Consider the following 12,633-nt stretch of genomic DNA (forward strand, 5'->3'; position numbering starts at 1 on the left):
CTGGGTTTTCTTCGGATGCGGCATTAACAGCACGAAGGCAGAAAAAAAGGAAAACCATCATAAATCTGATTAGAAAAAGAACGAAACGCTCTTTCTGTGCAGACCTGACACGTGTACCGACATCCCACCACTAAATCCTGACATCCTGGGTCAGAACTTCATTTCAACTTAGATCAGCAGGAAACGTATATTTACCACACGACTAGCGAGCATGTTAACAGCATCTTTCTCACCTGCCATGGCTTATAGACATCATAATCATAATACTGAGTACTGTTTGATTGTAATAAAGGCCATAAACTCATTGGAATAAACTACATTAAACAACAAAGAAGATGCTGGAGCAACAGGACCAGTGGTGGTGTGTTCAATGTCCTCGCAGAATAACTACTGCTGCTGTTATGTGGTCATGTACAGACGAGTGTTAGTTTTATTTGGTTATTTCCAGCCACTGGTTGGTCCCAGTCTCAGGTTTAAGGTTAAGGTTTAAGGTTGTTACTTGTACTCAACTCTAGAGCCAACCATGGACTGGACAGGAGCACATTATCAGGAGCCAATCAGATTTCAGCATAAATCCACAGGTGGTGCCAGAGTGGGCCCCTGTGGCATTATTATAGGTGTCTGGATTACGTGTAAAATTGGAGTAGAGTAAACTCCCTAGTAGGCGTACAGCTCCTGTCTCTGAGGACGGCGTCGACATCTCGTCCTCATGGTCCTTACCAGCTGATGGAGACACGGGGCAGATATCTGCTTCCAGCTTCTACATCCATCTGAAACACCAACAATAAACATAATCATCTAGGCCAAGATGAGAACCATGTGGGTGTGTGTAAGAATCAATGTCAGTGAAGTCATCAAGCACCTGGACAGGTAAGATAGCTTCACCAGATCAGGAAAACTGGGGATTAAAATCTCCTCATCACTGTTAATATGGTCAGAGAACAGAAGGAGGAGAAAGAAAGAAGGAAAGCATCACTCAGAAAGGCTTTTTCTGCATTTGGACTGGACTTACGTCTGGTCATGTGATGTCTGGACTTCTGTCTGGATCTCTCCCCCACTCCAGCGGACATCCAGGAAACAGGTATGGAACTTGTGAACTCTTAGAAATACCCGGGTGCTCCCCAGGACAACAAACTGGACTGGACAGATAACACCAAGGCTCTCTATAAAAAGGGTCAGAATCAGCTGAGGGGTGCAAAGGACGCTGCTGAGGAGCTTTGATGACTCAGTGGTAGCATCAGCCATCTTGTGTGGCTGCAGCATTACAGCTGCAGACCAGAAAAGACTGAACGAACTGGTGAGGAAAGCCAGCTCTGTGCTAGGCTGCTCCTGAGATGCAGATGAGGTAGAGAGCGAATGTCCAAGCGATCATCTGCTCTCCACCCGATGCACGCCACAGTGACGTCACTGAACAGCTCCGTCCTGTCTGACGGAGACACCTCTGGTCATTCCTGCCTGCAGCTGTCAGACCTGACAATCAGCTCTGTTCCCCGTAGCTCACACTGAACCATCGCTGCCCACATGCTTGGATTTAACCGGTGAACACTAGCAGGTCTAACAGTGTACAGTCACAAAATAAAAACGTACAAAGTTCTTTTATTTCCTTATCATTACTGTTATTATTATCACTGTTACATTACTGTGATTATTAATATTAATGATGCTGTACAGCATTTATGTGAATACTGTGTTTTAATCTGATGTTAATTGTGCGCACTGCTAGTTGTTTCTATAGCGTGTACACACCTGGTTAGCACAACATGCACAGATACCTCTCCATTTATATTTGGACTCAGCAGATTTAAAATATCTGAAAAATAATGCAGCTCATCCTATTATAGTGAATATGATTAAGGTATGGCTTACAGTAAAGAAACATATGAAAATATTAAACCAACTGTCACAGTTTAATCTGATTTGGGCTAATGTCTCATTTCAAACAGGTACGCTGGATGCTGGGTTCAAACTATGGGCAAAGATGTGGGACTAATATTATAAATATAATATTTGAAAATATTATAAATGACTGGTACAGAGTTTTATGTCCTCTATGGAAAATAAAACATTAGAAATTCCTGTGTTTACATTTTTGGAAAGGAACTCTTGAGGAAAGCTTCACTAAAAAGCATAACAGTGCAGGTTGGATCTCATCAGTATAAAATTATCTGCCATCTGGTTCGAATGAGACATCAGTGACTGGACAGAACACATGGAGGGAAGAACTAAAAACGGATCATTCAAATGATGATTGGATCATACAGAAGCTCGTCCCAAACAGCAAACACTAACTTAAATGACTCTAAATTAAGGGGTTAATGTAGACCTGTATAACCCATCAGGCTCAATACATACAACAAGAAAATACCTGGCGCATGCTTTATGGAACGAAGCAAAAGGTACGTAGGTCCATACAATATATGTACAAATATACTGCATTTGGGAATGTGACAACGTTGAAAAATTTGATATATGTTTGTAAATTCTCCACTCGACCCCAAAACAATTTTATTCACCAGACATTCACCACAGAATTATGAAGCTGATTTATAAAATATGGTTTCATTACAGACAAAGCAAACAGCCTGCAAGAGGAGCTTGAATCAAATGTATGGCTGAGTGGAAAGAATTTTAACATATAAAGAATTACATGTTAGAAAATAAACTGAGTTTGTATGAAGACTTTTGGAAACCATTTGGAGACTATTAAAGGGGAGATATGGTCAAACTCCAATAGCTGGAGAATTTAAATTAAGTTTGTACTATTGTTTACTTGTTTTGTTTTTTACTCGTCTGCTGTCTGGATGTACATTTGGACTAATGTCTGGTCTTATGTCTGGACGTCTACTGAAGGTTTTTTTTAATTCTGACACAGTTTAAATTACACAGGAGCTTTTGGAGGAGTCTAAATTTGGGGCATGCACCATGACTTCCCACATCACCAGCACACACGTGTATTTTAGTGTACGGTTTATACTGGAAAAAATGTCTAAAAGTCCATCAGGATCAGAAAATTCTTCTAACAGCCACATATAGCCGATTATTAGCCCCTGCTGTGGCGGCTCATAACAGAAGGTCTGCAGAAACAACATCTCCTGAATCGAGTCGGCTCATTGTAACAGATCGAATATATCTTAGTTTAGAAACACACTTGCATCATCGTTAAATCTTAAAATGCACAAATGTTAAGCAGGACTGAGGTCAGTCCTGGTTATTAGCCTCCTTTAGCCAGTAGAGACCACAGTGGTTTGGGCTATAAAACTGGAAAAACATAATAAATCTAAATTTAATCTAAATTCTATTTTAAAAATGCATAAACACACAAGGCTGAGAAATGGATGCTTTTTAAAATTAGATTATTTGATGGGAAATAAAACACAACCTGTGAGGGGACCATTTTTAAATCTCCCTCTTGATGCCCCAGCGGGGAGTTTAGATGGGAGCCCCCCTCCCTGTACCTCCCCCGTTGTTTTAACCACAAATTCTGATCACCACGCCATGAAAGTTGGACAGAAAATCCACTTCCTTTCAAGCGTTTGTTTACTGGTCGTTTCTCATGTCTGATGTTCAGTCTTTGTGTGTTTATATTTTCACATGATGGGAAATTCTCTCATGCTTGTTTTTACCTAAAGAGCCCGAGGAAGACGTCTTTACTGAGTCTTCATCGTCCAAGCTGCCCTCAGTCACACATCTGACCTCTGAATGACGACAGCAGCCATCTGAAGAAGGTTTTCCTGGATCTCTGTGTGGCTGATGGATGTATCCATGTATGGAGATCCTCCTTTATCAACCCAGTTAGGAGGTTTACCTGCTTCTCCATCAGGACTAGACCAGGTGATTTCTGTAAAAACTTTAAAGGGTTCTGACTTTGAAAAATGGCTCTAATCATATAAGAATGTGTTTTAAATATTTGACACAAACAGTCATGATACTATTTAATGTAAAACTGTGGAAATAAAACATTATTTCTTAATGCCTGTAAATAAGGAAAAGAAGCTCTAAATGAGCTAATGTGAATGGAAGCCGGTTCATTTCCAGACATAAAGACGAACTGTGGCTGCAGATGAACTGATCTTTATCAGGGTCCCATCACAGCAACCGACCAATCAGATGAGCTCTAACAACCCCATCCAGCCTCAGCAAGAGGATGTTTCAACTTTCTGGTAGATGACTGGATGGTGGATGCAACCCGACAGACGACATCACGAGCATCTAGTGTCTTAAATAGTACTCAACATGAAGTGGTGATCACCAGCTACATGCATGGATAAATAAATAAATGCAGTTTTCAGATATTTGCCATGACCACTGTGCTTACTGTACCCTGATGACACTTCAGCCCAAATACTGTTTGGGAGGCAGTATTTTTTCTATAAGAAGTAGCTGCAGCTCTCAGGGTGGAGGGATCATCTGTCGCTCAGAAGGCTGCTGGTTTGAGTTCATCAATCTACAAGTAAAAGTGTCCTCAGGATATCTGCAGGTCCTCGCCAATAAAAAAAAGCCATTAGGAAAGGGCAACCCCCCCCCACCAACAGCCCTGAACGAGCCAAACACACTGCCTGCAGCCGTCAGGGGTCTGACTTCCCAGCAACGGTTAGTTGGTTAGTTAGTTGGTTAGTTACAGGTTTCTCTGGTTCAGGCTCAGGTTAAAACAGCTGAAATGATCTGAACTATGAACTAGTTCAAAACTGAAAATGTGAACTATGAACATGAACTTCATTTTAAACTGACTGAGAAGCATGAACTTACACAACGCTGCACACCTGAGGATGATGGCGAGTGGGGGAGAGGGGGAGGCGTTTACTGGTGGGAAGAGGTGTTGCCAGAACAAAGGAAGCATGGATCTTTCAGAGTAAAAATCATGATAAAAATAGTCAAATTTCAAATAATTTCAAAATATTTAATCACCATCCGCAACTCTGCCTGAAATCTGCTTGTTTTTACTGCATCGTATCACCAGAACGAGTCGATGCTACAAATATTTACTGTTAACTGAGCTTCTCTTGGGTAAATGTCAGATGTCCCAGGGTCAGTAAATGCAGCATGAAATGTACTTCTATATGTTGTTCTAAATCATCTCTACCATGTTTTAGATCAGAATTCAGAACTTATATAACATCATCTCACCAACCGTCTCCATGGTGATAATTTCTGTCCTAAAAGCAGCAGATGTGACGACTGAAGTTAAACAGCCGACATTGATGAAGAAACTCTGATAAAACTGATGATCTGGATAAAAACAGCTTTTTCTTTTATCATTGAAGCATCACCCAAAGTAAACACCTGCTGGTAAAATACATCATTGACTGCTTGTTCTACAGGTTTTACACTTTTTTCCTGGTTAGTGCTCCTGCTTGGCCCCATCAGAACTTTTCTAGACCCGCCCCTTCATATCTGAACTATAAATCCTGTCTACAGCTACATCCTTTAAGCTGTGTCCTGCCAAAATAAACACTTTGGGGTAAATATGTGACGATATGAACAATGAACCTCAAGTTTCCTCCTTCTCAGCTGAACGCAACAAAAGCCGATCAGCTGATCACCGACAGCTGTCACTGCACAGAGACCACCAGAGATCCTCTAGAGTGCAGGTGTGGAGCCCTCTCACCGGGAAAAGAGTGTGTGTTAAAACACCACATTCTCCATGCAGGCGACGTCCATGTTGTTCCATTAACGCTGATTTATTCTCAAATTCATCCATAGAACCACCAGCTGAACTTCTCCATCATGCATCTCCACGTCCCGCAGTCATAACAGAAAAAAAAAATTAACACAATAAATTACATAAATTAATTGACGCTGTTAACGCGTTATTTTTGACAGCCCAAGTAAAAATAATAATAAGGTGATAATAAATCCATCATTTTGCACTCATCGTTTCAGACTGTTGGTTAATGTTTGGCATCAACTTTCATTTGTCGACCATCTGAAAACATCCGTGTCCACTAGAGGTCTAATGAGGACACAGAGATAACTGGGACGTAACTTTGCAGCTTCTGAACAGAACAACAGAATAACCAGAGGTTGTATAAGGAATCATTTTAATATCAGTTACATATTGAATTTAAATGAAGGTCACACAACAACATGACTGATGAAGATGGAACATTTCTAAGCAGCCCAGGAGGCGCCGTCACTGAGATTCAGCTTCCTACTTACTTTACATGCAGAAATAACAAAAACTAATAGACATATGAGGAGTGTTCAGGTGATTTTACACATTATAGTGCTGGGAAATTAATTTACACATAATAATCGTGAAAATTGTAAAATCGTAATTATTTCTTTGACAATAATTGTACCAAGAATATCCGTGATCGTGAGGTCCCTAAACTCATCATGGCTATTCAACAAGAATTAAAAAAAGGAAACCAAGAGAACATTATCAGAGGAAGTGAGGAAAAGAAGGAGAGAGGGTAACAGAGCAAGACACCAGCCTGACTATTACTGGCTGGAGGGATCTCAGAGGAGAGGCGGGAGGAAGACGATGCTGGCTTAGCCGTTGTTAGGGAGAAAATCAGCTATAATGTGTTTATTGGAGGACATGTCAACTCATCTAATAGTGTAGCAACCGAGGAAACTTCTGAAGGATCTGGTTCTGTCCACCAACCAGAAATCCCTCCGTCTTCTCTCAGGCAACAAAACAAAACATTTCCCTTTAGCCACGTTTTAAATCTAGAAGCCTTAAACTGGTTCCAGGAAGCTGAACTGGTTCCAGCGTTTGATGATCAGAACAGCCCAGAAAAAGCAGGTTAAAAAACTTTATTTATAAAGGAAAGTGTGACATCATGTAAACCTGACCCTGAACGTGATCTGGTTTATATCTGAAGCGGCTTCCTCACCTTAGCTGCATTCTGTGTCATGTTTCTTTCCTTCTGTCTTCAGGGCTGCTGTAGTGAATTCATGTGTTTAGAAATCTGTTTTGTTTTTATGCAGAAACTTAAAATGCTGCATTTTGCAGCTTTAACAACAAACTGTAGAGAGAAGTTTCAAATTTTATGGAGTGACAATTTAAAAACTGCATCACGATCCAGAGGAGAAAAAAACCCTCTTTGAAAACAGATTTACAGACAGGCCTGTAAATACCTCAAATATGATCATTCGGATTTTACCTTGTGTTCCTTCTTTAATCATTAATAAATAAATGTTTATACTAGTATGAAAGGTGAAACCTGCTGAATCCTCTTCTTTGTGTGAAGTTTGTTCAGAGTTTCTTCATCCTGCTGCGCGTCGACCCAAACCAATAAACAAATAAATGTTTCCTACCTGGTTGTTCTTGCAGAGGTCTGCCCACATGCTGGTCCCGTCTCCTCCGCGCATCAGGACGTGATAGGTGAAGAAGTAAATCCCGGGGATGGAGCACGTGAACTTTCCCGTGGTGGGGTCGTAGTGGTTCCCCAGGTTGGTCACCACGTCGTCAAATTTCAGCACTTCGTAGCCCTCGTGCTGCTTTTTCAGCCCTGCGTAAAAGGCGATCTTCGGCACGGTGCTGTACGTGGCCGCGCTGATCGCTCCCGCGGCCGCGCTCGGTCCCGGAGGTCCCGGTAAACCAGGTCTACCCGGTTCACCTTTATCTCCAGGTGGCCCAGCAGGACCGGGTGGTCCCGGCTCACCTGGAGCTCCTCTTGGACCCGCCTTTCCCGGACGTCCCGGTTCTCCTTTCGGACCCTGGATGAAGGTGGGTAAGGACTGAACCAAGCCGCTATCAGGAGGCGCGTCCGCCGTGGCGGTGCTGGTCGGAGACCTGGTTCCGTACGGGTCGCACACCATCCTACAAGTACCGAGCATCTCGTAGTGCGCAGCTGTTCCCGCTGAGTTGACCAAAATCGGAATCAGGATGACCAAAACCAGAACCATAACGACCCCCAGGACTCCCGCCGCCACCAGCCGCTTCCTGCCGACCAGCCGCGACAGCGCAGGTCGGTCCTGCTGCCTGCTTTTGGGAGAAATCTTGCTGGCTGGAGAGGAAGCCGTTCTAAGAAGAAAAGAGAGGTTCTAGTGACTTGTTTAAAGACCCCCTTCCTTTGGCGCTTTCCTCCACACACGTCTCCTGAAGCGCTGCGTCTTCGGTCCGGGACAAAGTTCAGCTGCTCGGTCTCATGTCGGCATATCCGGTCCTGTCCGCGTCCTCTTAGATGAACAACCCTCTAGACAGATCAGGACCACTAAGACGGTCCTCCTGATCAAGTCCAACAGCAGAGGGATCAGAGAGAGTGAGTGAGTGAGAGAGAGAGAGGTGCTGTATCTTTCTCATCCAATAGAAACAGAGCAGCTCATCCAAACAACTGCACGCGCTCATCTTTTTATTATTTCTGTTTTTATTAAAACGGTTAATCATTGTATTATTTGTAGCTGCTCCGCTGCAGGTCTCAGGTTAGCCCTTCATGTGTAGACCTTATAGCAAAACCTGACACAAACAAACAAACAAACAAACAAACAAACAAACAAACAAACAAACAAACCCTTTAAAGAGATTTGTGGGAGTTTTAACAAAGTCATCCGACTCATGGTCGCAGGAGGCCGTGATGGAGTAATAATGCCACTAAAATCAAGCCGGTCTGCGCTTCTCTGTCTTCACTAGTCCTCCAAATGTCTGCTTAAAAATGTCCCTGAAAAGACAGCATGAAGGTAACAGAGGATCACTGGATCGGCATTTCTCTCAATATGAGTGAGCTGATTGATGAATGGCTGGATTCAGCCTTATAAAGGCTGGACCGGGCCAGGGACCAGCTCGTGATACCGGGTCAGAGACAGGCTGGTGATACCGGGCCAGAGACCGGCTGGTGATACCGGGCCAGAGACCGGCTGGTGATACCGGGCCAGAGACCGGCTGGTGATACCGGGTCAGAGACCGGCTCATGATACTGCCTTTTAATCAGATTTAGATTTGTCAAGGAACAGAAAGAAGAAATAATACACTAAACAATTTTATTAACTTTATGAGTGAATAATGTCTTCATGACAAAATCTGTCCTTAAACCAGGATCAGGTGCTGTTGGGGTTTAAAGGATTCAGATTTCTATCATCTGGAAAAGAAAGGCAGTATTTTTATGTCCTAAACAAAGACAGTGAACTGAACAGAGAAAAACATGTTTCACTTTTCAAATGAAAGAACAGATGAAGAAGTAGAATCAACCTTTCAGGTTTTCTGTCTTACATCAGACTCTTTTAATTCGTTTTTTAATTCGGATTAAATGGATTCCTCTGTGGAATAATCCATAAACGAAACGTTTAAAGAGAATAGGATGGAGCTTCTCAGATCAGATGGACGGTCTGATGCCCCCTGCTGCTTGACATGTGGGTAAGGAGAAGTTCGGGGTACCTCCCTCATCAGGACCCTGGAGGTGTGGTTGCCATGCCAACAGGTTTACAGAAAGAAAAGGTGAAATTTAAAGGGGAAATGAAGAATAACAGGTAGATAAAGTGGACTGTGGATCAGAGATGTCTTGAAAGATGATAAACCTGGTTTAAATAAATCTGAACGTTGTCCTGATGTTAAAGGTCAGAAACCAAACGTGGATCAATACCAGTGCTCTGAGGTCTGAGGACAGAATGAACCTCTCATGGTTGGAGCTCCTGAAAAGCAGCCAAAGTCCACATGGCAGGTCAGTGGTTAGATTCCAGCCACTCCACATGTCTGAGTGTCCTTTAGACATGTCAAACTTCCCCTGATGTCTCCTAGGAATAAGAGAAAATGTATGGGAGTAGATTTGTGTGAAAAAGACCAGGAAAGACACAAAGAATAAAGAAAAACTTTCTATCTGCAATCAAATTCTAGAGCAATTGTGTAAAATCTTTGTCTTTAATTATGTGACACAAGTATATCTTTAGTTATACGCATCCTGACTCTGCTTTGCTCTCCCTGGTCCTCATTCACCAATACGAACAGATTTGTTCTTCCTAAAAACATTTTACAACAAAAATCTTCATATCAAAATCTTCGGAAGTCGACATGTTCAAAGAAAATCAGCATTAGTGTTTTCTGCTGTTCTGTTCATTAAATAACAAAAATAAAACTACAGTCATGTTTTGTCAGACTTTAAAATAACTTTTTGTGCAGTATTTATTTATTTAAGATGAACACGAATATTTCAGATCCAAGCATTAGAATTTCCTTCGAGAGGAAATTAAACTATTTTTTATCCATTTCATTCATTCAAGAACAAGTTGCAGATTAGACGGATTTAATTCTGTTGCTGGTCTTTCTAAAGCCGTCATTGTAAAAAACTGCAAACACATCCAGTCTGTTCCCTCAACAAGAACATCACTCCATAAAATCCAGATCCACCTGCTGAATGTGGTCTTTAATAATTTACATTTACTACAACCGTGTCTTTTCATTATAATAATTAGTTTTATTAAGAAATTAAGGACATTTCCTGGTTAATACCTATCAGACTCACCTGGAGGATTGACGAGATGCAGCACTCACTCCGTAGATGAACCACATCTTAAAAGCAGGTGGAAATGAGCTTTATAAACTGTAAGAGGTGCAGTAGGCTTTGTAATGAAATTGGACTCTACAGTGTACGGCTTTCCTCTTCAGCCACTGCAAGGATGTTGGTCGTGATGCGTTCATGGACCAGACTGCAGGCTGCTGTCCAAGTCCAGGAGCAATTAATGACCCGTTTGTAAATAAAGCTGTTTTTATATTATTTGAAGTTCACCATGTGATTATTTATGATCAAGTAAACACTTTAAAAACTAGGAAAATAAGCCTTCATTGCACTTATTTATTTTTCTTTCTTGTTTTCATTCATCATTTGGTTCTGTTTGACCTCAGTGCTGCCTTTGACGCTGTAGATCACTCCATTCTTCTAAACAGACTCATGGAGATTGGACTCAGGCACAGTTTTTAACTGGTTTAAATCATATTTATAGAGTAATAGAGAGTTTTGTTTTATAAACATTGATGTATGTTTCTCTCAGAGCTACAAACTGATCTATGGTGTCCCACAGGGTTCAGTTCTGGGCAATATCATCAGGAGACATGGCATGAACTTCCACGGCTATGCTGATGACACACAGCTTTATGTTGCAGTGTCTCCTGATGACACCAAACCACCTGATGCCATTTTTAACGGTATCCTAGAAATCAAATCACGGATGTCAGCAAACTTCCTCCAGCTCAACCAGGAAAAGACTGAGGCTTCGTTTCTGGCACTGGAACTGCGAGAGAGAGAAACTAAACAACAAACTTCAAACCCTCCAGAGCACTCAGGTCCTCTAACAGGTGACTTTTACAAATTCCAAACATTTTCCACAAGAGCTTACGGTGAGCCCTCATTTAGTTTTTATGCTCCACATCTGTGGAACAGTCTGCTACAGGACTTTAAAAACGGCCAACGTTTTTAAAACTCGGGCCTATCTTTTTACCCAGGCTTTTAATTAGACGGGTTTCTTATGAAATTCATTTAATGAAAGTCATTTACTCTCCTTGTTTTATTTTATATTATTTTATTTTTTATTTTAGGCTCATTTATTTTACTGTTAATACCTATGGGTTAGTTTTTTAATTATGTACTTATTTTAAACACATTAATTCAGCTTTTTTTCAGATTTGATTGTTTTGTTTGCTTGCATCTACTTTTTTACAAGCTGCTCCTATTTATTTATTTATTTAGATTACTATTATTATTATTATTATTATTATCATTATTGTTGTTGTTGTTATTATTTTTATTATTATGGAAAGTTTATTTGATCCCTTTTAAATTGAACTTCCCAGTGTTTTCCTTTTCTTTATTGGGATCTACCAAGCCAGCGTTTTGCCTGCTTGGTCTTGGTTCTCTGGTGTGGTGATCACCCTTGTCTGGGGGGTTTGTGCCATCCTGCACTGCATCATAAAGGTTGAGGTGTGGGACCCAGCCAGCTATGATTTGCGTGGAGCCTGTGGTGGTGGCCTCTGTGGCCGTGGGTGGGGGAGCCCTTGGTGTGGACGGATCCCCGAGATATTGCTTCCTCATAGCAGCAGGAAGCCTGATATTGGGGATTGGGGTTGTCTGTGGGGTATGGGATTAGTGGTTGGATAGGTAGGTGGGGGTGCTTTTGTCTGCTTTACCTGTGTGAGAGATAATTGGATGGGTGTTTTTGTTTGTAATTTGGTTGAATTATATTTGTTTTATTCAGTTTTGTTGATATTTAGCTGTTATTTTGTGTAAAGCACTTTGTGCTGCTTTTAATTTTGAAAAGTGCTATATGAATAAAATTTTGATTGCTTGACTGACTGACTGACTAATTTTGTCATTATGTTTACTTTTCCTCACCTGTTGGCATACAGCCTGCAAGTCATGACCTTTTCTGGGCATTTTTTGGGCGTGTAGCACCAGCTGGTTTGTCCTTTCAACTTAAGAGAGACTGGTATTCACCAAGCTAAGAGGGAAGTTACTAACAGTTCTGCAGTCTACAGACATGTTCGTGAATCTGAGGGTTTTCATAAAAATTTTCTTAAGTACAACTTAAGAATAAATATAAAAAGATTCATAAAAAGGTATTGGTGAATAAGGCTTCCTGACTTTTTGTTTGCACTTCTTAGTACATATCTCTTGTTTGAATGTATCTATCTCAGATACATTCAAAACAGGTTGGTTGTTTTTACTCTGTTCATAACTGCTTTCAAAATCTTCTTTTTAAACT

General features: G+C 41.2%; 1 protein-coding gene across 1 annotated transcript in view; it reads right to left on the minus strand.

The window, feature by feature from the left end:
* c1ql3a (complement component 1, q subcomponent-like 3a) overlaps positions 1–8,174 on the minus strand; it is a 31,704-nt gene extending 23,530 nt beyond the window's left edge. The window contains exon 1 of the mRNA XM_041968219.1: positions 7,264–8,174. Coding sequence (XP_041824153.1) covers positions 7,264–7,854 — 591 coding nt within the window. The 5' untranslated portion in view covers positions 7,855–8,174. The remainder of the gene's footprint in view (positions 1–7,263) is intronic.
* Between the last annotated feature and the right edge of the window lie 4,459 nt (positions 8,175–12,633).

This window comes from Melanotaenia boesemani, chromosome 18, assembly GCF_017639745.1.
Source record: "Melanotaenia boesemani isolate fMelBoe1 chromosome 18, fMelBoe1.pri, whole genome shotgun sequence".
Lineage (NCBI taxonomy): Eukaryota > Metazoa > Chordata > Actinopteri > Atheriniformes > Melanotaeniidae > Melanotaenia > Melanotaenia boesemani.